A 26847-nucleotide genomic window follows, 5' to 3' on the forward strand; every position below is an offset into this window, starting at 1 on the left:
GCCCCTTGCCCTAGATTAATACATAATGTAGATTAATTAATTCAAAGCCAAACAGACAATTTCTGTAAGAACCAGACAATATAGAAAAAAGCTTGCAAAAAAGCTGAAACAGTTCACTTAAAAACAACAAAAAGCTCAAGTATGTTTAAAAAACATGATATAGCATGAACCATGACATTTCTTAAATTGTATATTAAATTAGGACTTACCAATATAAAACAAATATCTTGAAATAATTACACGTAATTTTAGAAAACACTACACTTTTTTAAAACAAACACTACAAAAATTAATGTATATCTCGTCTACAAATTGAACTGCCCACAATCATCAATCAGAGACGTAGACATATTAATAAATTTTAATTTTAGTTTATTTTCAAGAAAATGACATTGACAGAATAACAAATTCAGAAGTCGGTAAGACAGATTTCTTTTTCAGTTACGAATTTTAATATACCCAACACTACAATCCTATGAAAGTTAAATCCTATAAATATTGTATGAGCGATTTAAAATTAAAATTTAAAATATTATGAAAACGTACCTAAATATAACTATAAATCGTATTGATGGTGTAAGTATATTCTACAATATATTACACATGCCAATTCTATTAGTTCCAAAATTACTTAAGAAAATTAAGTTGAAGATTACTTTGGAATAAATATTGTTTGTTACTATATTTGAAGAGTATGCCAAATCCTAAGGCACAGAACAAATAACAATAGGAATAGGGAACATCCATAAACTAAGTCATAATTAAGGGGGTGGGGGAACTTTGCTTATTACGAAGGTATACGGTCGGACGTTGGGGGGACATGAATGCACATCCGATGTCGGTTGGTGTATTTCAGTTTATCGCTATTGTTTCTATAAATATAATTTTTACTAGCTCTTATGAAACATTCGTAAATACATTTTTATAGTTAATTTTAAAAAATGTAGAAGTAACATTAAATTAAAAATGAAATATAGGCTCGAATTGAGAAATTTGAGACAAGCTACGACAGAACTGGAATTAAAATTTTTAGAGATTAATAATTTAGTAAATTTGAAATGATTTAATCTATTCTTCGGTACTTTAAAAGTACGACATAAAATATTGCATATTACGTCTGTGGTTGCCGTAAATAAATTAAACCGGGTTAATTTTTCTGTGCACACCAGATAAAATGTCAGTGAACAGCATTGGTTCCGTTTAAAACATGGCTGCTTCCGTCTGCGGGAGAAATGGGGAAAAAGAAGAGGGCGTCCAAAGAAGAAGTGGTTGGAAGCAGTAAAGCAAGACTTGTCAGAAATAGGGCGAGAAATTGGAGGGAGAAAGTAAGGGAGCGAAAAAATTGAGGGAAATAACCAAGTTTTTAGAAGCCAGCGGTCTACAAGGCCTGTAGCACTGTTTTAATATTATATTATTATTTAGTTTTTATTTTGTGTTTTATCAGTTATGTTTATAATATTAGTTTCGATGAATTGTCAAATCTATCCGCTAATCTATCAAAGGGCAATTGACAAAAAAATGTCTATTAACTGCAATTAATTTCGAACGAAACAAATATTTACTCCTTGTTTGCAAACACTTCAAAGCCGAAAATTTTTGTTCCATGGTTAACATTTGCGGCTAAGTTCTGCTTACCTTGTTATTTTTATTTATTCTGCGGCTTGTCCAAGATGCAAGATGTCTCATATTTCATAAAAAGCCTTTATTTCACTTTTTTCTCCGAGTCCCAGAAAAATTGTAAAAAATAGCCTTTTTCGGTGTACTAGATTTTTACCCTGTTTTTATAGTAAAAGTAAAAATTATTTAAGGAAAAGGTCTCAAACTAGATCTCTTTTATTGTCTCAAATATTATAATTATTAAGATCTCAAATTATTACAATTTTGTAATCTGGAACACAGCATAGCATATGTGTCTATGCTGTGTATGGAAGAAGAAAGAAGATCTACAACACCATGACTTATGACAGTTATGTCAAGTGTTGTGATTTTTATTTAACCCTATTTATTTGAACATGTATTTTGTAGTTATTTTCGTTGAATAGTAAATCAAAAAGGTTTTTTAAATCATAGCTAAGTAATTGTACGAATTGTATTAATATAAAACCGAAATTAGCTAGATCAAGCAATTACTGTCGGCACCATGGGTGAAATTGTAGAACGCAGAATGGAATCAATGTCTGAAGAAATACTAGAAATGCGCAGACTTAAACTATTCTCAATACTAGAAACGAAGGAAATTATAAAAAAACGAAAAGCTTTCGAATGCAAGCTGAATGGCGTAGAGAAAAATTTACAACATTTTAAGGATTACATAGATTATGAACTCTCCTTATTAAAAGACATAAAATTAAGAAGAAAGAAATTGAAAATATCTGAAAAGAAAAATAAAATAGAAATAAGAATACTAAAAAATATAAAAAGTCGATATGAAATAGCCTTACAGAGATTTACAAATGAAATGAATCTTCATCTTGAATATTTCAAATTTTGTAGAGAATATAACTTTCATCAAGCTGCATATTTATGTGTTCAGAATATGATTAAAGCTTATGCACATGTTCCTGATATTTGGCAAGTTGCAGCAGCCTGGTATGCCTCCACAGATACTAAGCAATCTTTGGCTCTGATACATAAAGGTATTACAATTCATCCCAGTTCCCAATCATTACAATTAGAAGCTATTCAATTAGAGCTCTTACAAAGACAAAAAAATCAGTGGCCCAGTGATACTCAAGGGGATACCCTAGATGAGGCCTATTACAAAAAAATAGAACAATATATTGATGCTATAGAGAAAAATATTCACGACTATGCTTGTTTAATTGGTATATTGAATATATTAGATCCTCATAGCTTTACGAAAAATATTCAGCACAGAATTATAGAATTGTTAATGTCTAAATATTCCAATGAACCAGATGTATGGCATTTTTTGGCTGAAAGAGAACTCAATGGAAAACACTATCCTTTGCCAGATGAGCTTAGAACTTCAACAAAATTTAAATTACATAGGTCAATAGATAAATATGAACTCGGATTAAAAAAAATTAGCAATGAAAAAAAAGTTGTATTGTGGAAATCTTACCTAGATTTTTTGATAGAAGTAAATGAACAGAAAGATATATCAAACCATCTGATTAAGACTACTTTAAAGGAAAAATTTGAACAAGCTAAGAGGGATTCAGTATTGAATGAAAGGTAAAAAGTAATGCATTTGGTTTCCAACAATTTTTATTATTTTGCAATTTTTATTTTATAACAGTTTATTATTATTAATTATTTTAATTTATCTTGAGTACTAGAGTTATATTATCAAACTTTGAACTGTTTGACATTCCCAAATTGAAATTATCATTATTTTCTTTCTTTTTTGGAAGCTTTCAAAGCTGTACTTGCTGCTCTTCAGCTAATTAGCACATTTTACATATTCTATTGACTATTCCATTAAGTCATTGATATTTTGATAGACCTTGTACCAACACCTAATAGGCCTTTTATGTGGTCCTGTTATACCCTATCTATATTATATCTCTTGTATCAATGTAATATGGAACCCTCTGATAGCAACAGTAAGTTTAACAGAAGGTGCATTACAGTACTGTACTGTAAGTTTTCCTGTAGGACTCTGATTGGCATCATTGGGACCTATTTGGGTCAGGGACAGAGTCAGCAACTAAGTTACCTATCTGCTTATTCCTTCTAAATTTTTCATTCTTTTATTCAGAAGTCACTCATTTCCCAGTGACCATCAGTTTTTGTCTTGTATCCATTTTATACTGTACCAAGATTTTGTCAGGGGTCAAGGGCATACCTTATTCAACATTTTTCACCTTGTGCTATGAATCCCATGGGTCTGATGGTGGTATCTCTCAGGATTAGGGAGCACAGTAGATGCAGAACAAATCTGACACTATGTTCAGGCAGTTGTAGTGTGACTGTTGACTGGTGATTTGGTAGGTGTGCATGTGTGTATGTGTGTTTTGTGTTTAGGTGGATGTATGCACATATGTTTACATGTGAATGTGTGTCATGTTCAATCAACTAATCTATAGTTAATGATGTAACTACAGCACCTATATTCTATTCTGAACTGATTTAAGGATCTTTATTTCGTTAAACTATATTCATACCTGTTATATTGTCCTACATACCTATATGACCTATAAACATTAGGATATTTTGTATTAGGAGTTTACTTCTCTTTCTAGTTGTTGACTTTAAATAGAATATTTATGTTGTTTTCACTACCTATCTATCTTCCCATTGTTATGATGTGGTTAAGTTTTTTTATGGCCTATAGTTTATTTGAATATAGTTTTTAATTTGGACACGGATATTAATATACTTCTTCTGACATTTTTAATCATTCTTTTATCATTTGCAATGCCAAAAATACTTAGGAAAGATTTTTGTCAATCAGGTAAAAACAGCTCCAAAACGGAAAATAGGCTTTCTTAGAAGTATAGATCTATTAGATTAAAGTATGTATACTGTACATAAATATCCTTCAGGACGCAGTGTGGAAAGGTCTATGTTGTCAAACAACCTGTTTGAATTCTCTTATATAAATTTACAGCTTTTCATTTTATATACTTTTCTAAGATTAGACCTTCACAAATATACCTTAATGTATGTATATTATGGGACAGTGGAAATAAGGTGGTATTTCTTAGCATGATTCTGAGATATTAATTTATTACCTATTATTAACATTTATATTTTAAAATTTTTAATTATCTTCCTCCTTATTTTAGGTATTATTTGAATTGGGCAAAATTATATACAGTGGAATCAGACATGTTGCAAATCATTGAGGATGGTTTAATTGCTCTTCCTAATTCAGTGGAACTGTGGAAAATGAAGTTAAGATGCATGATAATGCGAGATGACACAAAAGCATTAAATGTAGAATTTAAAAAGGCACATATGACACTCAAAGAAAAAGCTACTCCACTCTGGATAATTCTTATAAAATATCATGTCTTGTCTTCCCCAGAAAAAGTTGTTGAAACTGTCTACAGAGAAGCTGTACAGCAACACGGATCAATAGCTAATGAATTCAAGGCTGATTTTCTTGAATGGACTGCCATGAATAAAGGTAATTAGGAATAGTTTCTATTTTTCGTGATAGATGTTTGTGTATCTTGGGTATAGAGTGTAGACTATCAGACCATCTTTTTATTGGTCTTCCCAGTTTGAATCTCTTAAGAAGATGTCTAGAACAACTTTAATTTAATAATTTAATGTAGGTAGCAATAATTTACGAAAACAGTTTGGGGTGTCATATAACTGTAACTCTTTTGGTTCAATAAGGAGACGAGCTGAAAATAGAGACGGTTAGAAAGAGAAGCAATTACTTCAACAACATGAAGGAAGAGCAATATCTAGATCCTCCCAGGATAGGGAGTGGTACTATACCATAGTAGTAATACCGTGAAGTAATACCTTAGGGTAGTACTGTGGGGGGAAACAGAGGCAGAAGGGGACGAATTTTAGTCGGTATTGTTTCGTCAGTATAGTATTGTAATATACGAGTCTGACATACCCGGCAGTACATCTAGTTCTGATGATACGTAAAAGTTTTTTCAAACCGAAAAAAAAAACAAACACACACACACCACATAATGCAATTTAACAATTTAATTAATGTTAAATTAATGACATAGTCAGTGTTTCAACTATGGAACCAACCATTTCAAGTTACATAGCCAGTTTGGTTTGACCTAGACTAAACCCTATTCATTCTACAAATTCCCAATCGATGTACGACCTATGTATCATATGATTTTTAAAAATATTTACTTTTGAAACTGTTAGTGTAAGAATTTCTTGAAATTTAATCATTATATCACAATTAAACTAAACTCTAAAAAATAACACGACCAGTAAATAACAACAATAACTATAACATAAATATAACACAATATATTAACTTAAAAATCAACACGATACAATTAGAATTTAAAATGATAGCAAGTTGGGATCTGTACCATGAGAATCTGTCTCGCTTACGGTAATAAATTATATTTTATAGCCTCTTGACGAATGAGACGGCGAATATCAACACGTGCTCATGTTTACTGATGGGAATTTGGTAAACGAATAAACTTTATATTGCCATTTTAAGTAAGGGTCAGTTTTCAATAAATTTTTAAGTAATTTTACTTTTTGCTAATGCTTCGTATCACTTATGATGGTCTGATAGGATCGAAACCGTTAGGAAATTTGTAATCCTTTTGGATATTGTTATAATTTTATTAATTTTGTAAATTATACCAATTACGCTAGAAGTATTACACTTCCATTGTAAGTTTTTTAAATTATGGTATACAGCCAATCACTGTGAATTTTCCCTTTCTATGTTATTATATTTTAGGTATCGAAGATGCAAGAAAGGTTTACCAAGACTTGGCTGTGCTATCTCCATTTTGTAAGGATTTACATATAAAAATGGCTAAACTTGAAGAGACAGAACTAGTTTGCAGTATCAAACACCTGGAACGCTGTCTTTATCTATTATGCGAGCAGTTTGGCAAAGATGATCCGGATTCTTGGATTGTCTTTAGAGATTGTTACTTAAATCATCAAAAGCAGTTTGAAGAAGCTTATCCAACGTTTAATATTAACACCAAACTTGCTGAGATTAGAACAAAGGCTCTTCAAGCTATAGGAGTTAATGGACCAGCTGTAACTGAATTTTTAGACAAATATGATACTGCTTCATTCAATTTATAAATTTCATGAACAGGGAATAAATGTATAAAGTTAAAATAAGTTGTTTGTTTGTAATTACCTTTTCCTAATTGTTCAACTATTAAAAAGGACTGGTCTAACGGAGCAAATATGTGTTAGATGGCTTTGGAGCTTGAGTTATATTTTTATAGTTTAACACCTTGACTGCGTCACGTATCCTAAGGAGCATGTGCGTAATTTTTCAACTGTGCTGTAGTAAAATCGGTCTAACCGTCGCATTTTGCGGTAGCGATAAAAATGGTATTTGTACCTTGTTTTAAGTGTAACAAATAGCTATCGATAGCAAATTTTTAATTCTCGCTACTGTTGTCGGTAATATGAGACATGCCCCCGGAGACACGGGCCGCACATAAACAAAAATTTATTGTTACTATGCGTCCCAGAACCCGGGAGGCATGTGTCATTGCCATTCGTTTCAACTTGTTGGTACTTTTCGCTGTATAGATTCAGTTTCAGTTTATTGGAGTTCATTGAAGTGTGAGCAGTACTTGTTAAAATGTCGAAAAGGGTTGATATAGTGAAACAAAAGGTGATAGAAGTTGCAAATGAGCAAACAATCAGTGATCATAAAAACTTTGGAGAGAGTTCTGAAACAAATACGATTTTAAATGAATTACATGATAATACAGGGTTGATTGAAAGTTATGAAAATTTTAATAATAAAAACGAACCTCAGTTTATACGAACAGAAATAGAACACGAATTGGATAACGAATAGGCCTATGAACTCGATATGGAGAATGAACAGACAGCAACTCAATCTTCATCTGATGCCCACAGTATTGAAGATCCCTTTGACAGTGACGGTTCATTTCTAGATAAAACTTATTTTCCTTAACCTTCTTCATCCTCCGATTTAAATTCTTCTATTGATAGTGATGACGAAATTATTACTACACCATATGAGCAAGTTCCATCAGATAGTAAGAAAGAATACATTAGTTCTTATTGAACCACATGCGGTACAGAAACCAATAGACGTTTTTAGTCATTTCGTAACTGATGAAATATTGGATATTATTGTTAATGAAACCAACATTTATGCTGTTCAACAATTAAGTATGCGACACTCAAGAAAATCCATGTTAAATTTATGGACAGCCACAAACAAAACTGAAATAAGAGCCTTCCTAGGGGTAATAATCGCAATGGACCTCACTCAGATACCACATTTAAATTCATATGGGTCTAAAAATGATATATTTTATAATAAATTTATCGCAAAGGTTTTAACTCGAAACCGCTATTTGCTTTTATTGAAACTTCTTCATTTTGAAAATAATGAGACATCTGATTTATAGATTATGCAAAATAGAAAATTTAGTTACGAAGTTGATTCAAAATTTTCAAAGAATAATGAAGTCCGGCAGCATTCTCGTTATAGATGAATCTATGGTACTTTTCAGAGGGGGACTCGACTTTCGTCAGTACATCCCCAACAAGACTCATAAATATGGAGTGAAACTATACAAACTCTGTTCTCCTGAAGTCTATACTTTCAATGTAAGTATTTACACATGAAAAAATGAACAACAACCAGTTAATGTAGCAGACTCTGAAGCAGTTGTTCTAAAATTACTTCAGTGTATCACAGATAAAGCTGGCAAAATATTATTTGCTGATAACTTTTATTCAAGAATACCTCTCCTTAAAAAATTGTTAGCAGAAAATATGATGTACTGTGGGACTCTAAGGGGAAACAACAAGGAACACCACCTATTTTTAACCAATCCAAGAAGATGAAGCCAACAGAGGTCATTGGAAAAAAGAAAGATGGACTAAGAATTATTAAGTGGATGGATACGAGACCTGTGTTAATGATTTCAAGTGTCCCAGCCCATACTAAACAGTTGATCCAAGAGGAAAGCAGAATGGGCAAAAAGAGGATATTGTGAAACCGAAATGTATAATTGATTGCAACTCTGAAAAGAAAGGCGTACACTATTCTGACCAGGTGTCATCTTACCATACAGTGTTACGTCGAAGCTTGAAATGGTACCGGTAAGAAAAAAAAAAAGTTGTAATTTTAATACCTCTTTTTTATTATTTTTTTTTAGGAAAGTAGTATTTGAGATGATACCCGGAACAGTTATTGTTAATAATTTAATTATATTCAATATGTGCTACGAAACAAAAAGCATTACAGAATTTAGACGTCAGTTAGCTTATAATTTAATACAATCCCCTGAAGAAGAACCACTTCCAAGTGCAAGAGTGCATACTTTTATTAAACCTGAAGGACCTGGAAACGACGAAATCCATGTAGAAGCTGTCGTCAAATATTAAAATCTTCAGGTTTAAGTTACCGTGAAGTGGATAAAAAAGTTCGTAGGATTATAACTTTTTGTTTTCTGATTGCCATGATCAACCTGGATACTGTTTGCCTTGTTTTAATTAGGCACATACTTAATAAGAAGAAGCAGAAATTACCAATCAATTTTAAAATGCGTTTGTTCTGTTTATTTAATATAATATTTGGGGCACACTGAAACAAATGAAATGGTAATAAAAAAATAATAAAAGATAGGTAATATTATTAGGTAATTCAAACCAATCGCTGCTATAATGACAAGTAATGTCTAATATTTGCGATATTAGAAACAAATTATACAAAAATCTAATTTTTCTAAAAAAAAAATGTCATTTGAAAAAAAAAATGATCCACTGTGGAACACTCTCCCCTAGAGTGTACGAACAGCATATACAAGGGACTTGCAAAATATAACGTTAATTTCTTGAAGAAGTGTATTATAATATGATTATATAATAATAATTATAATTGATATACAAGTTGCCGATACTTGTGTCAATAAAAAATTATAGCCGTGTTAATCAAGAAACGAATTTCTAATATGCACAACTTAAAATTGGAAAATAAAACTTCAGACAGATACAGCAGTAAAATACATTATAATTTTATTAATATTGTCAACATTAAAAACATTTCATATTCACTTTGTATAAAAACAAATTCATATTTTTGTACTGATTGAACTTTAGATTATAAATTATATAGATTTACAAATTTTATTGTATTCGCTATTTTGATTTTTGGATATGTTTTTCTACATTCTAAGACATGTTGTTTATACACAGAGTGATATTACGGATCGGAATACGAAACTACTCTCAATAAAGTATTTTTAAAACTTTTAAGTGAAATATTATTTTTCTACTCTAAGTAACTGGACAATACTTGGGAATTTTTTTAAGTTAGCAGAATAAATACAGTGTGGCTATATTGAAATTTGGTTAGGCTCAAATACTAACTTAAATCTCCTAAAAATAACAGTTCACTTTTACAAGAAGTAGTATTATTTTAGAACTACAAAATGAATTATCATATTTTATAGATACAGCTCATGTTATAAATCTGAGATCATTCAAACAGGAACATATAATATATATATATATATATATATATATATATATATATATATATATATATATATATATATATATATATATATATATATATATATATATATATATATATATATATATATATATATATATATATATATATATATATGATTGTGAAATTAATTAGAAAATTAAATAAAATTTCGATTGTAATAAATTCAAATATAATTAACAAACAAAAAAAATTATTGAGTTTTATAATTCATATATTTGGATAATTTTTTATATCCACATGTACTCCTACCTCGTGTGGATATAAAAAATTACTATTACAAAGTGACGACTCCCATTATTTAATAATATACAGAACGAATTGTGAATTTTGCCTGAAATTTCTATTCGTCATAATTTTTGAACGGTAAGGTCGCTGTTTGTCATGTTTTTCTCAAAAGTTACACTACTACCACCTAATTAACTTACTTATTTAAACTAGAAGAAATCAGGCCTAGTTTTAAAAAAATAGTTCCTTTTGTACTTAAAAAATTTCACCCTGTATACTTTTTTTTAATTAATAAGAATTCTACAAATTAGACAAATAGGCAATTAAAATGGCATATCTATTTGACAGAGTGAATCATAAATTAAAAAAAATTAACTTTTCTCTTTCTACTAGTCGTTTTGAATAATATTAAAACATTGCCCTGTATAGTATTTATTTAGTGATTCATCGGTAGTGTCATTTCATTAAATTCTCTATTGTTTCAAATAAAAGAAATACACTTTAAAATTGTTGAGGTTTATAGCAAATTTTCGACATGAAATCAACCTATTTCGATACAAAGTCTTTGTCGGACCATCAAATATTTAATTGACATCAGAGTTAAGGGATCATTTCTAATAATTTCACAAAAATCAAATGAGTTCTTAAAGTGTATTTCCATTTAATCGATAATAAATTTCTTCCAATCGGCCCCATAAGAAATAGTCGACAGTATTATAATTGTAACGGATAGCTCTGTTCGATCGAGCAATACTCGATCCGGGGGCAGGAAGTGACTAATCAATACTTAGTCACGGTACGGTTTGGTCTTAGATCAATACTCTAAGACTAGGTTAGGAAGCTGCTACTAGATCAATTTGCTTGCAGAAGCGGTTAGCCTTCAGTCAATATCCAAAGACCCGGGTTGTTCCTATCAGATCAGTACCCTGGAGAAACTCCCAGGACGGTTGGCCTTTGGTGAATAACCAAGGACTCAATGGAGTTCCCACCAGATCAGTACGTTGTTTAATACCGTTGCCGATGTTCCATCTCCAGCGCGTATCCAGCAAGCCTTAGGCGACAGCTGGTGATGACATTATTACAAAATCAGGCGATCTAGGTGGCCATGCATGAGACCCCCGCGTCCTTTCCACCTATTTCGTGGTGGAGCCCAATGACGTGATGACCAATCGTGCATAAAGTACATATTTCTGGAGGCTACATTGGCTACTAGATTCGCAAAATATTTTGTAAGACATTTAAGTACACAACAACTGTTAACGGGGCAATAAAAAAATATGACCTATTAATTGTCTGTCTATTATTCCTGTCCAACCATTCACTGAAAATGAATAATGCGAACAAGATTAACGGGCCCCATGGGGATTTTCGTTTATCTAAATGTAAAATAGAGTTCTAGAGAAAAGTCAAAGTATGTACCCAAACAATGAAAATGTCAAATTATGATAGCTGCCTAAGATTCACATCTACTTTCACATTAATAGATGGTGAGAAGTAAGTGATACAAATTACTGCAACAATATTTATTTTTGTTTAATTTAGTTTTATTTATGCAGGTTATTTTAAATGTTAATTTTATTTTTCAGTACATCAAAAATCAAATTGATTAATACTGTAGCAATTTCTTTTAAGCAGATGTGTAATAAAATTCTGATAATCGACAGTAAAACGACACTACAGATAAATCATTAAATAAATTATTATCTAGAGCAATGTTTTAGTATTATTCAAAACAAATTGTACCTTTTGAAATTCTGGAAACTGGCAAAAAGGGTAGTATTATTTAAAATGTAGGTATAGCATGAATTGTGGTAGTATTAATGGGTAATTATAAATTAAATAACAACAGGATTTCCTTCTTGGCGGTGAATTATTTCGATAATTATTGTCCTAAGACGGGATAGATTTTGTTTCGATTCAGAACAGCAGCATATGCCGCTCTGATGAGACCTAAAGAGGTTGAAATACGTATAAGCGGCTTGCCGCTGCCCTGCATCGAAACAAAAATCTAATACCGTCATTATATTATAAATTAAATGTTTGTTTAACAAAAAATTATTTTTGCAAGAAAACTTACATTTTATGGTTTACTTTGCCAATTTCAGTCAAAATTCGTCAGCTCATCAATTATTAAGAAATGGGAGCAGACATCTTTTAATAGTCGTTTGTTATTCTGCATATGGGCCTCCACACGGGGTAGGAGTATGTACATTACTCCTTACTTACGTATTCCCTCCCTGCGCGTAAGAGCTCGAAGAGAGCTATTTATCTATTACGGTAACAGAGTGGACTTTACTCCAGGATGTCCATGTATTCATCAGGGAGTTCGTTGCTGGACAAAGTCAGCAATTCAGTGGAGAGGAAGGGGAGTTTTCTTTTGGGATGTCTAATGAATACATTGCTAACGGATGATCAGTTAGTTTTGATGATGTTTTAGACTCTGAAGTTTTGGCTTCGAATGGTTTTGATTTTATAACTGCTGCTCAGAGAGGAGAGCCTCTCATTTATGAGAGATGTTCGATAGTTGATGTATGAGGGGGTACGGGTAGTCGGGGCGTTTGTAGTTTACTCTATGCCAGATTCCCCTTTCCAATCACAGCAATTGTAAGGTCGAGATTGAACATGGCATATATGTTAGCACTATATTCAATCACGGACCTAATGTATGTTTTGTATGTATGTATGACTCTTCTCCTAACCCTGTTACGGGTTATAGCCAGATCAGCCCTCCAGTGTAGTGTCTCTGTGTACACCACTAGGTATTCAATCTGGTTACGGAGCTGGAGCCGATCCCCCCATAGTCTAAGGTCGATTCTTTCGGCTATGTTGTGAATTGTGTAACTGCTGAGATTGGGATGTCTAAAGAGAACCATTTGTGTTTTATTTGGATTAGGTATTACTCTCCATCTCCCGCACCATCTATCTACCTGGTCACTCCCTTTGTTTGATACTTTAAACGATTTTATTAATGAAGCAAACATGAAGAGGAAGAACTGCGTTGGAACATGCACTGGTCGTGCTTGTACAATGTCTTAAAGATTCCAATGTGTACAAGCACTTGACCCATTTTGACCCACAGAGAGGCTCTAGTCTCCAAAGAAGTAATTCCTAAAGACTTTACTGGAAGCGATGAAATCAAGAAAGAATTTAGTAATAAATCTCTGCTTGAATTTTGCAGAAGTGGATCATGCCATTTCTCTACTCAAACAAGAGCATTTCGTATAAGTATTATTGCCGTTTTAACATCAACCTTTGCGATACCGGATTTCTTGCGGTGTCTGCTTTAAAGATCTTGAGTAAATATAGATACAGAACTGAGAGTGGCTATTTGTAATATAAAACTTTCTTTTGAAACACTTTGCTGTACGAGACAGGCCCAAGGGAGTCACTAATAATTATTAAAACTACTTTTAATTTATAAGTACTAAATAAACTCATATTATTAGTTTCATTTGGCATTTGACAGTACCTATTGATACAATCATTTATAATGTTGAAATAGTATGTTAGTCTAAACCAGTGGTTCTCAACCTTTTCACCACTGAGGACTACTTGTACTTGTACACTTTCAGAATTCTTGGCGGACCACTTAGATGTTATTATTAATATTTCCCAATAATAGGTAAAATTAGATGAACACTGAAGTTTTACTAATGAATTTATTATTTACAAAATATATGATGTTTTAGTGTAAAACATCCTCATTTAAACATCCTCATTTTCAGAGATAAAATCTGAAAACAAGTTGAACATTTCAAACGATCCTTTTCCAGCTTCGGACTCCCATAGCAACAATTTTTTGTTAAATGAATCAATTTTTTTCCAAAGGTCAAATGCGGTTTTAGATGGTCCCTGCAGGCCTAGATTCAATATGTTGAGTTGTTCAAAAATATCTGCTAAAAAAGCTTACTGGGCCATGAATTCTCCGTCACGCAGTGTTTCCGCTAAATCAGGTTTTTTCATCAAGATACATACACACTTTTTCCCGAAGTTCATAAAATCTGGCTAAAACCCGGCTCCTGGACAGCCACCGAACTTCGGTATGTAGAAGGAGATTGGAATGGATGGATCCCAAGTCCTCGCATAACAAAGCAAACAATCTCGAACTAAGAGCATTACTTTTTATAAAGTTCACGGTCTTTACCACAGTAGTCAAAACCTTGTTTAGGTTGGGACTTAATCTTTTGGCAGCAAGCATTTCGCGATGAATAATACAGTATGTTAAAACAATATCACGGTTTCCTTCTTCTCTTACAAAACTTGGCAAGCCTGTTTTGTGACCTGTCATTGCCGCGGCACCATCAGAGCAAAGTCCTACACAGTCTTTCCAAGAAAGATTTTTAAGTGTTAAATATCCGTCAATGGCTTTAAAAATGTCTTTTCCGGTTGTGTTACCTTGAAATACAATCGAGGTCAGGAACTCCTCAGATAATTTTTTGTTGTCTTTATCTATGAATCGTATATAAACAAGAAGAATAGCTGTATTGGTAATATCTGTAGATTCCTCAAGTTGTACAGCAAAAATCTTTGAGGAATGAATTTTCTTTAGAAGTTGGAAGATATGGCATCTGATGCCATATCTTCAATTCTCCCACTAACGGTGTCATTGGAAAGAGAAATATTTTGCATTTGCTTAGCGTATTTATCACCATAAATTGCTTTAGTTGCATCTACGATACATGGTAAAACTAATTCCTCACCAACAATAAAGGGTTTTTTGGTTTTTGCCAACAATAAAGGGTTTTTTGGTTTTTGCGATTCTAATTGAAAGTTGATATGATGCCTTCAAAGTAGCTTTATCATAAGTTGAGTATGACTTAAGGATATTTTTTGACGATTTTAGTTCCGTCTCCTTCCTCCTAAAGAAATCTACATGTTTTCCGGCAAAACTTTTATGCTCTGTTTCAAAGTGTCTAGTTAATTTTGCCGGCTTCATTGCCTCATTACTTAATACCTCCGCACAAATTACACATTGTAGTAACTGGACACCAAATTCTTCAATGATTGTAAATCCACATGCTATGTAGTCGGGATTGTACTTACGGTTAGCAACCTTTCTTTTAGGACCAGTTTGAGTTAATATGGTGCTATCACTGGTAATATTACTGATATAACATCCTGCTTTAACGTTGTCACTATCCGTCTTAAAAAACCCGAAAGTTTCATCTGTTTGCTCATTTTAGTAAACTACAATCACCAAGCAAAAAACACGCACGCTCCTCACTTGACAGTTGAGTCAGCACTGAGTCACTGATTAGTGGCGTGGGCGTGATCAAAGACGCACTGTCCTGTACGTACACGACAGCGGCCGACTTAGATTGAGGTTAATGAACCTATGTTCAGGCGCGTTTGGTCGTCTGGAAATGTTTTGAGTTAAAAAATAGGCCGACGCATTAATTGCGTCTCAAGAGCCAAGATTTAAATTAATTATTATTTTATGACTGTTCACTTCTCGGACCACATGAAAACCGTTCGCGGACCACAGGTGGTCCGCAGACCACAGGTTGAGAATCACTGGTCTAAACGTGTACTGTAATTACTTAATCTTTAGTAATAGAATGTATATTATTTTGCTTTTCTTTCTGTGAAATAATTTTTTTTATTAGTTTTTTTATTATGACATGCTGCGCCTCCCACGTTGAGTTCTAGCACCCCCCTAGGAGGCGCACTCCACAGGTTGAGAAACGCTGCTATATGTATACACTAACTGAACCAAGATTTGATAAAAATATCTTTAACACTGCCCTTATATAAACATGTAGTAAAACTAGAGGAAATAGGTCTCTTTTTACTAAAAGTTACTAGTAGAAGCTATATAAAAAATAAATTAATTAATTTGAAAAGTCTTCCTTCAGACCTTTACAATAATTGGATTTACATCACAATAAATTAAAATTAGGTAAAGTCGGTTCGCTATATTTACGCGGGTTTCGAATTAACAAAATTATGCTAATGACTCATTGATAACCAGTTGCAGTAAACGACTTCCCAGAAAATTAGGTAAAAACTGCATTAATGGTCATATTTTAAAATACATTAAAATAACATTAGGGTAGGTATAAATTTGTTACAATATTGCAGTTGAATTGATTCTTTGCCAGTGTTGACATTGTATGTTTGGTGGAAATATTTAAAAATGCCTAGACGTGTGTTAGATGTAGATAGTCTAATTTGTAGTGTACATAAGTATTTTACAGATGAAAAAGAAAATGGCGGTCCTTTAAAATCGGTAATGTCTGTTCAACAACGCGTATGTGATGCTCTAGGAATTAGTGAAACCAAACTAAGAGGAGTATTACAAAATCGCAATAATGAACGGCCGAAAGAAGATCACCGAAAAACTCGCCTATCATTGAAAACGAAAGATATTCCAGATGGAAAAAAATTTGAAATTCGTGATACCATTTATTGAATGCGAGCCAACAAGGACCTTTGACCTTAAATACAATTCTCTCGGAATTAAAAGATAGAAAATTTGACGAAATTGGCAGAACAAGTCTATGGCAAGTGATACATAATTTGGGTTTCAAATTTCAAAAGGAGGATAACAGAAAAGCCCTTTGCAAAAGAAGTTCTGTTGTGCATAAAAGAATTAACTTTATAAGAAAATATTCTAAATTAAAAGAAGAAAGGGCAAATTTTATATATTTAGACGAAACATGGATATTTTCTACGGGTGCAACCAAGAAAATATGGCAAGATGATAACGTAAAGTCTATCAAACATACTGATGGAGAAAGGAAGCGACACATAATTTTACATGCAGGAGGGAAATAGGGTTTTATAGAAGGTGCTGATTTAATATTTTCATCTAAATCAAAATCATGTGACTATCACGATAATATGAATACAGAAATGTTTGTAAAATGGTTACATGAAAAACTTTTCCCAGGTTTAAGTGAGCCCAGCGTAATTATTTTAGATAGTGCACCTTACCATTCTGAACTATTAAACAAAAGTCCAGCGAATTCTTGGACTGTTAATAAAATTAAAGAATGGTTGACAAAGGAACATATACCATTTACACAACATATTTTAAAATCAGAATTATTACGCTTGGCAAATATCCACGCAAAACCAAAAACCTTTGTTGTGGATCAGATTATTGAAAGTTACGGTCATCAAGTTTTACGTCTGCCACCGTATCATTGCCAGTTTAATCCCATCGAATATATATGGGGAATAGCAAAACAATATTATGACAACCATATTGGGCCTAACGGTTATAGCGACGACGCAGTTCGGGAAACTTGGCGAAAGGCACTTTCAATTGTAACTCCAGAAGTGTGGTGCAACTGTATATTCAAGTGCGAGAAACTTATAGAAGATTGGTGGACTCGTGAAAATAAAATAAACGAAATAAGTCCAATCATAATAACAATTAATGGTGATGACAGTGATGATGATGACGATTATGATATTTTTGATGATAATGACTGATTTTCATTTTTGTTGGCAAGTTAAATTTTTTTATTTTTCATTAGAAATTCTCTCCATGGAACAAATATACATAGACCATATTTTCTGTGTGAAGTGTAATATAAAATTATTATTAGGTTTATATTAGCCACATTAGACTCCATTAATGAAGTAATTCTCCTTATTATACTGTCAATTATATAAAAGATTTTCCATTATTATTTAATTAAAAAAAGTTATGGATTATTTTTCATTTCATTTGACCAGTTGATATTTCCCCAAAGAGCAGGTAATTAAAACTGGGTACTTACAATAAAATTTTTATTTCGAAACCCGCGTAAATATAGCGAACCGACTATATAGTTTGTTTCAAGATATAAGAAATTTGGGCTGTTGCTGGTGGTATGACCCAGTCGACCGCAGTATTATAATAATGAACAACACCTATTGATGTTACTAATCTCTCAATCGTCTTTGCGACGGGTAGCAATAGTTTTGGAACAGCTTATTAGGACCGGACTTTATATTATTTACAGAGCTGACTCGTTACCTATCAGTGCAAATAAATGATTAAAATTAAAATTTCTACACAATGTTTCGTATTAAAAAAAATTTTGTTATACACGAATTAGTCATCTTTGGATACTTATCTGATTTACTCATCTGAAATTAAGTTGCTTGGAATCGATTATTATAAACAATTTTTATGTTCAACGGGCTTATTACTTGAATTTTATGGAGTTAGAATAATATCCGTTTCATGTCGTTTTCACTTTAAATAAAATGGAGTTTTGATAATGAAGCTTTCTATCATTAAATAAAGGAAAATTAAAAAATCATTTGCAAATATATTAGTTAAAGATAAAGTATACCTCTTATTATTATTCTCTAGCTTTACACATTATAATTCTCGTGCTAATAGGTATTTGGGTATAATTAGGTATCATTTATTTATCTAGAAAACATAATTTATGAAAAATTATAAAAGGGGGCAAACATATTTAAGTTTAACATTTGCATATTCAGGCAGTTATTTTGTTGCATTTAGATCGGTGATTCATCATCATCATCATCATCCAGCCCCATTTTCACATCCATTGTTGGATATAGGCCTCCTCCAAACGTCTCCAGTTCTCTCTATCTCTAGCTGCTGCAATCCAGTTTGTTTCTATTCTCCTTAGGTCGTCGGTCCATCGGGTGGGTGGTCTGCCTTGACTTCGCTTGTCGGCTCTTGGTCTCCACTCCAATAATCTCTTTGTCCATCTTCCGTCTTCCATTCTGGCACCATGTCCAGCCGACCTCCACTTTTGTTTATTGATTCGCAGTATAATATCGTTTACGCTAGTTCGTCGACGTATCTCCTCATTTCTCACGCGATCTTTCAAGGTCAGGCCCAGTATTGATCTCTCCATTCGCCTTTGTGTTACCCTCAGTTTTTCGGCAGTAGCTTTCGTTAAAGTTAGGGTCTCTGCTCCGTAGGTCAAGACTGGTAAGATGCATTGGTTAAATGCCTCCCTTTTCAGGTGAATTGGGGTATTTGTTTTAAAAATGTCTCTCATCCTTCCATATGCCGCCCATCCCAACGTGATTCGTCTATTTAACTCGCAGGTTTGGTTGTCTCTGGTTATTTTGATTTCATGACCCAAGTATGTGTATTTATCGATTAATTCTACCTTGTTGTTATTGATCTGTATCTCTTCGCTGGGAACCATACTGGTCATCATTTTGGTTTTCTCGAAATTTATCTCCAGCCCAGTTTCTTGTAGTATGTCATTCAGTTCTTGGAGCATGTCTTTGATCTCTCCCAGATTATCTGACAGAAGCACGATATCGTCCGCAAAACGTAGATGGTTTAATCTTTCTCCAGCGATGGATATTCCTTTCTGTTGCCCTGTTAGTCTTTTAAATGCATACTCAAGAACGGTAATGAACAGCTTTGGTGACATGGTATCACCTTGCCTGACTCCCCTTTTTATCTTTATTTTATTAGTTGCTGAATGTAGACTTATGGTTGTTGTGGCATTTTCATATATATTTTTAACTATATTACAATATCTGTGGTCGACCCTGCAATCTTGTAGTGCTCTTAAGATGGACGGTAATTCCACTGTATCAAACGCCTTTTTAAAGTCTACAAATATCAATGGCAAGGGACGGTTATATTCGTTAGTTTTTTCTATCAGTGTTTTTAGGCACTGCAGGTGATCGTTTGTGCCGTAATTAGGGCGGAAACCGGCTTATTCCCGAGGTTGGTAAAAATCCAGCTTTGTCTCTAATCTGTTCGTTATTATTCGGGTGTATAATTTATAAAGATGGTTTAGGAGACTGATTGGTCTGTATCTTTCCAGGTCTGCTATATCTCCCTTCTTGTACAGTTATTGAATTATTCCACTTTGTTGGGATATTTTGATTCCATAGGCATAGATTAAAGAGCTTTTGAATTTTGGTTATTAGTACTGAGCCTCCTATCTTTATCGCTTCCGTGACGATACCGTCCTCCCCCGGAGCTTTGTTATTCTTCATCTTTTTTAGAGCCTTGTAAATTTCGTCCAAGGAGATTTCTGGGATATCTTCGGAACCCTGATTTTGAACCTTCCTCTGCTGATATTCAACTATATCTAAAGTCGATTGGTTGCTATATAATGTCTCATAGAATGATTCCACAATTTGTAACAAATGTTCTCTGTTTGATGTGATGTTGCCATTTCTATCCTTGAGTTTGACTATTTGTTTATTTCCATTTGTGAGTTTGCGTCTCATTATTTTCATACTCTTATTTTCCTCAATAGTTTTGATGATTTTCTCATCTTTGTATTTTCTCAGGTCTTTTCTGATTTCTCTTGATACTTCCTTGTTCATTTTATTTATATCGTCGTTACTAGAGTTTTCGTCGCTTCTCTGTATTCTTCTTTGTTCCATTTTTTTCTGTGTTTCTAGACTAATTTTTTCTTCCTTCACGCTTTTTGGGCAGCATTTCTTTTGAGCTTCTGTTATTGCTTCTACTATTATGTCATTTTGGTGATTAGGTCAAGATTATTCCAGTAAAATGTCAGGAATCGGTGAAGCCACTGCTAAATGTAAAACACACACGTTTACATTTATCTGATGATGCCAAAGAAATTATTAGGAATGTGGAAAATTTGAAATCTTCCTTGAGCACTATTGTTTTTGATATGAATTAAGTACCAAACTTATATAGGTAGAGAAAACTAAAAAAATGGTAGAGTATATTTATAACTATGATTTACCTTGTTAATGCCATTTTTTACAGTCAAGGTAGTATTGCAATCGTTTTAGTCCGAGATCAAAATTTACAATTACAAAGGTATTGACTATTTAAATTCTAATTGACAATAACAGGATAAGTTTAATAATTTAAAATCTATTCTCGGGCTTTTAAAATTCCTAGTTAATCTATCTTAAAACAATTTCATAGTATTAAAAATTTTAAAAATATTACAAAGCTTGTATTGTCGCGGAATGAAAGAAAATAACAAACATTAGAGATTAAATTTTCATTGTCACTTAGGAAGTTAAGTTACCGAAGTATGAGCCTTATTGTAGGCAAAATGTTTATTTAACAAACTATAACCAAAGTTTGAAATAGTTGTCAGTGACGTCACTTGAAAATAAAAACATTTTTTAAAAGCAACCTAAAATATTATCAATATAAATAACAGTGAATTGACAAATAATCTGAAAAGATTACATTTCAGGTACGAAATAGGTCCAGATGCGTTCGTTGCATATGCGGTCAAGGTAATTTTCGTTGCAAAAGCGGTCAATCCAAAATATTTTGGCAGGTAACGTTGGTCAGACATTTTACTTAAAAGCTAGAAATCTAAGAAAGTCGTAAATTAGTAACCACCCGAGTTAATAGCAGGTCCGTTCGACCCTATTGAAATATTTTAATTCGCTTATCTATATTTCGAACAATAGGTAATGAAAACAGTAATGACTAAATCACAATAATCCCCTCATTACGGATTTTTGGAAAGTTTGTATTTGCCTAATTATAAAGGTTGGACACAATACATAATCACAATAAAAAATATATGTACCAGAGTCATTTATCTTAATTTTAAATTAAACCCAAGATACAAACTTAAAATTATACAGGCTTACGCACCAACTACGAGCCACTCGGATGAGGAAGTTTATCAATTTTATGAAGATATCAGAGCAGCTATACAAACTTCAAAAACACATTACACATTGATAATTGGATATTTTAACGCCAAATTGGGATTCAAAGAAGATGATGCAGAATCTGCTATGGGAAACTTTGGATTTGGTGAGAGAAATGAGAGAGGTAACAGGCTTCTTGACTTCTTACATCAGGAAAATCTCTTTGTGATGAACTCATTCTTCGGAAAGAAACCCCAACGTAAGTGGACATGGAAGAGTCCGAACCAATGAACAAAAAATGAGATTGATTTCATAATATCAAATCGGAAAGATATTGTTCAGGATGTAACAGTATTGAATAAATTTTCAACAGGGAGCGACCATAGACTAATTAGAGCAAAAACCACTTTTAACACTAGAGTTGAAAGAACAAAAATGATCCTCAAAAAGAAAAGTGGAAAGTGGCTGTTCCCAGAAGATATAACACTTTACGAAGAAAATATTAAGACTAGTTTGGATACACACGACTTAGAGAATATCAGCATCAATGAAATGAACAATAATATTACCCAAATATTGAAAGAAGCTGAAAAGAAATACTGTCCTCGTCCTGAAAACAATAACAAAAAATTAAGCCACAACACAAAACATCTTCTAGAGGAAAGAAGAAAACTTAGGGAAAATCAGGATCATAACCAAAATGAACTAAGAATTTTGAATAAGAAAATTAAAAAGGAAGTTAGAAAAGATCTGAGACGATACAATACGATGGAAATAACTAGAGTAATAGAAGAAAACAAAAGCTTGAAAGTACTCAAGACAGAGAATGCCCATTGGAAGAAAAAACGTCCACAAATTAAGAAATGAACAGGGGCAAATCATTGAGGATAGAGTTGATGAGGATGAACACGATAGAGAGTTTTTATAGACAACTATACAAAGAACAGCAATGTAACCGGAGTGGATCATTACCAAAGATAATCAATCAGGGATCTGAAATTTTACCGGACGTAACACCCAATGAAGTTCGAAGGTCAGTGCAAGAAATAAAAAACAATAAGTCCCCCGGAGGCGATGAAATAGTGGCAGATGCCTTGAAAGTGGCTGGAAAAAGATTATGGCAGGTCCTTGCCAAACTATTCACTAGATGTTTGCAGGAAGCAATAACACCAACCCAGTGGTATAACGCAGAAATTATCATACTTCATAAAAAAGGGGATGCTACCGACCTCAGGAATTATAGGCCCATAAGTCTACTTTCACATATTTATAAACTATTTACAAAAATAATTACGAAACGACTAGAAAATAAATTGGAATTTTATCAGCCCATAGAACAGGCGGGTTTTAGAAAAGGCTATGGAACAAACGATCACCTACTGGTAATAAAAAATCTTATAGAAAAATGCACTGAATATAATAAACCACTAGCTTTAATATTTGTCGACTATGAAAAGGCATTCGACACCGTAAATCAACAAAAAATGTTGGAAGCCTTGACAGAATGCCGAATTGACTATCGGTATATAAATATAATTAAACACATATACCAAAACGCAACAGCCAGTGTTAGAGTGGGTGATCGTCAAACCCAGATATTCCGGATACAACGTGGAGTACGCCAGGGGGACACCATATCGCTGAAACTGTTCACTACGCTTTTGGAATATATATGTAAAAGGGCAAAACTGACCGACTAGGGCATAAACATAAACGGAGAAAAGCTTAGCCATCTAAGGTTTGCAGATGATATTGTACTAATAGCTGATAGGATATATGAGGCCAAAGAACTTTTAAATCAGCTCTACCTTTCCTCGTTAGAAGGGGGATTGAAAATAAATATATCTAAAACCCAGATGATGACAAATCTTGTAGTCAGCGAAGATATATGCGTAGGAACAACATCCATAGACCAGGTAATGGCTTATAAATACCTAGGTCATGAGATTCGCATAGGAAAAGATAACCAAACCGTTGAGCTTCTCCGTCGTATAAGACTGACTTGGGCAGCCTTCGGCAAGCTGAACCATATTTTCAAATCGTCTGATATACCAATATGCCTTAAAAGAAAAACGTGTAATCAGTGTGTTTTGCCAGTGTTAACTTACGGTGCGGAAACGTTGACCATGACAAGGAGAACAGTTCAAAAGATCCGTGTGTGTCAAAGGGCGATGGAGCGTGCTATGTTGGGCGTTTCACTACGAGACAAGATCCCAAATCGCCAGCTACGACAAAGAACAGGAGTGGCTGATGCAGTAGAGAGAGTAGCAACACTGAAATGGAACTGGGCAGTTCACGTGGCTCGAATGACAGATAATAGATGGACAAAGCGGATACTGGAATGGAGACCAAGAGATGATGCCTACCGAAGCAGAGGTCGTCCACCAACACGTTGGACTGACGATCTAGAACGTTGTCATAGGAATTGGATGCAAGAGGCACAAGATCGAAAGAGATGGAAAATTATGAGGGAGATATATGTCCAGCAGTGGATAAGCGAAGATTGAATGATGATGATGAAAGGTTGGAGGGAGAACTACCAAAATCTAAATATAAGAACAAATGCATATTATTTGTATATTGTTAGTTTGAGAGATTGTTTAGTGCAGTACGTAACAAATTTTAATAATGGAAAATTTTGAAGTGATTGAAACCACTAAGGGAAAACCTTCTGCTCTTCACGCTGGATATCAGTATCGAAAATATAGGAAGAATAAGGAAGATGTGTAACTTGGGTATGTGTAAAAGAACGTCACCACAACTGTAAAGGGAGGATGAAGACAAAACTGACGGAATTATTCGAAGTCAACCAACACACCTGTGTCCTCGATGTAGCTCTCTTAGAAGTAAAAAAGGCTACGTACATTTCAAAAAAGAGAGCTCGAGAAGAAGACACTCCAACCCCAGACATTTACAGGGAAGAGTTCAAAAAACTATTTACAAAAGGACTCGATTTTGTGAGTGAAATTCCTTTGTATGCCTCACGTAAGTCTACAATTTGTCGTTCAAGACATTTACAAACTGGTGTCGGACCAGAACCAGCGTCGTCTATTGAAATAGATATCGCACTGGAAATGTTGACATTAGAAGATAGTCAGAGTTTTTTTGTGTTTTGACGACACTGAAGAAGGAGAAAGAATTTTATATTTTTCGACTTTAAAAGCAAAGGAAACGTTAGAAACAAAAACAGATTTTTTTGTCGACAGTACATTTAAGAGGTCCTCCAAACAGTTTACACAAATATATACCATGCATGTTGATATGGGCAGCACCGACGACGAAACAAGAATTGTTCCTGTGTTGTATGCACTTCTATCAAACAATAAAATGAAAACGTGTAGAAGGCTGTTTACAATACTGACAAAAAAACTAGGAGGATGGAAACCAACAACAGTGACGCTTGATTTTGAAGATGCTATTATTCAAACTCTCAAAACTGTTTTCCCAGATGTAAGACTGCATCGATGCAACTACCATTTTAATCAGTCAATAAATGTGTGGCTTATTTCTCATTAAAATAGTAAATTGCAGAATATGCCACAAAGAAATAGCTTCAGAAAAATATTTTATTTATGTGACACTAAGGTTTATTAAATCAACTATCTTCATTTTTAATTAGTGCACATAATCCCACTCAGCTCTCAAAAGAAGCAAGTCTTTTTATATAAAAATACTTTTTGCCGTAATAAAATTATTAGTAAACGTTTTCTCCTCTTATCAACGTCTGTGGTAAATATTATTTAAATCTTACAAAAATTTGGTTATAGAATTATTCATCTTAGTAGTAGAAAAAGGTACTAAAAAACTATTATTTGTTTATTAGGCAATGACCGCACATGCAACGATAAAATCAACATATTTTTGTATGACCGCAAATGCAACGATAATAGCCGTGCAACACATCTGCAACAACACCCTTAGATACATATGTAAAATTTTTCTCAAGATTCACATGACAAAAATACATTTTAAAACAACTTATTCGACATAAGATTCATTTCAAGCTACTGAATTTTCAGAAAAATTCAATGTATAATTTAGTACAAACTACTCGCCATATTCCTGTGTACATAAAATATAACTTTCTACGTTACTTATTACATCTCACTTCTCTATCAGTAAAAGTAATAGTTATAATATTACGTTAGGAATGTCCTACGATTAATTTTCGCATGAGACTCCTGGTTCGAAAAAATACAAAATTAAATTTCTATTACAAAAAAATTACTTTTGTATTAAAATACACAAATGTGACTTTAAAAGTTTTATTTAATTCAGTTTCTTTCGGTGGTACAAATTTGACTCAAAATTAACTTTAAGAGCTCTCTAATGCAAACTTCAATCTGGAGATCCTCTCTGCTAAACCTAGACTGCAAACTTTGAATAATTTTTGGGTAATTGTCGGTTACTGCAGGTAAATTCTCCACTAATCGTCTGGCCTTACTAGACTCTACAGTGGCTTGTCTCAAATAAGCTATCTTATGATGGATTGTCATGCACTACTTTGAACTGTGACCTAAAAGGAAGCCAATCTTTCAAGTCTCCATTAAATTTCTTGAACTCGATTGGAGGTAATTTAAATTACTTTAAATTACAATATACTTTCAAGTACCGCACTTTCCACTTCACAAAGCTCATTGTACTTTACTTCTAAAAGTTCCCACTGTACGCTAATTTTCTGCCAGGGTCGAGTGTCCACCAGTTCAGCTCCTGCTTTCCGCATTGCTTGTAGAATGGTCTTAAAGGGATTTTGTTCGCTGCCGACAGCTGCCGTCCCCATTTTCGTCACTACCTTGGCTATCAGAAGTGTATGTCGGTTCTTTATTTTCTGTGATTCTCTGACATCTCTGATTTTTTTATTATTTAATTAGAAACAGTATTTTCACTTCTTATAAAAATAATAT

General features: G+C 33.2%; 3 protein-coding genes across 4 annotated transcripts in view; 1 reads left to right on the top strand and 2 right to left on the bottom strand.

Moving 5' to 3' along the window:
* vlc (disks large-associated protein 2) overlaps positions 1-380 on the bottom strand; it is a 134426-nt gene extending 134046 nt beyond the window's left edge. Inside the window, exon 1 of one of the 2 annotated variants that reach the window (XM_072538599.1) lies at positions 210-380. The gene's annotated coding sequence lies outside the window, so the exon portion shown is untranslated. The remainder of the gene's footprint in view (positions 1-209) is intronic. The other variant, XM_072538601.1, reaches the window with a different exon arrangement.
* A 1579-nt stretch (positions 381-1959) lies between these two features.
* LOC140446078 (U3 small nucleolar RNA-associated protein 6 homolog) lies at positions 1960-6774 on the top strand. Its single transcript, XM_072538602.1, has 3 exons — positions 1960-3198; positions 4755-5098; positions 6377-6774. Exons 1-3 carry the CDS (start codon positions 2141-2143, stop codon positions 6733-6735), a joined length of 1761 nt encoding a protein of 586 aa, XP_072394703.1. The 5' UTR covers positions 1960-2140; the 3' UTR covers positions 6736-6774.
* Positions 6775-14345: 7571 nt separating this feature from the next.
* Positions 14346-26723, bottom strand: LOC140446702 (zinc finger MYM-type protein 6-like). The gene is made up of 2 exons (XM_072539300.1): positions 26556-26723; positions 14346-14921 (listed from the first exon to the last, which is right to left on the bottom strand). The coding sequence occupies exons 1-2, from the start codon at positions 26721-26723 to the stop codon at positions 14346-14348; spliced, it is 744 nt and encodes a 247-aa protein (XP_072395401.1).
* Positions 26724-26847: the final 124 nt, after the last annotated feature.

This window comes from Diabrotica undecimpunctata, chromosome 7, assembly GCF_040954645.1.
Source record: "Diabrotica undecimpunctata isolate CICGRU chromosome 7, icDiaUnde3, whole genome shotgun sequence".
Lineage (NCBI taxonomy): Eukaryota > Metazoa > Arthropoda > Insecta > Coleoptera > Chrysomelidae > Diabrotica > Diabrotica undecimpunctata.

What these genes read in the sequence shown, in the direction of transcription:
- LOC140446702 (XM_072539300.1), bottom strand. Translation starts at nt 26,723, where the DNA reads ATGGGGACGGCAGCTGTCGGCAGCGAACAAAATCCCTTTAAGACCATT. An exon ending in TTTGTGAAGTGGAAAGTGCG is followed by an intron (nt 14,922 to 26,555) that starts GTACTTGAAAGT and finishes CATTCCTCAAAG; the next exon opens with ATTTTTGCTGTACAACTTGA.
- LOC140446078 (XM_072538602.1), top strand. Translation starts at nt 2,141, where the DNA reads ATGGGTGAAATTGTAGAACGCAGAATGGAATCAATGTCTGAAGAAATA. An exon ending in GATTCAGTATTGAATGAAAG is followed by an intron (nt 3,199 to 4,754) that starts GTAAAAAGTAAT and finishes TCCTTATTTTAG; the next exon opens with GTATTATTTGAATTGGGCAA. An exon ending in ATGGACTGCCATGAATAAAG is followed by an intron (nt 5,099 to 6,376) that starts GTAATTAGGAAT and finishes ATTATATTTTAG; the next exon opens with GTATCGAAGATGCAAGAAAG.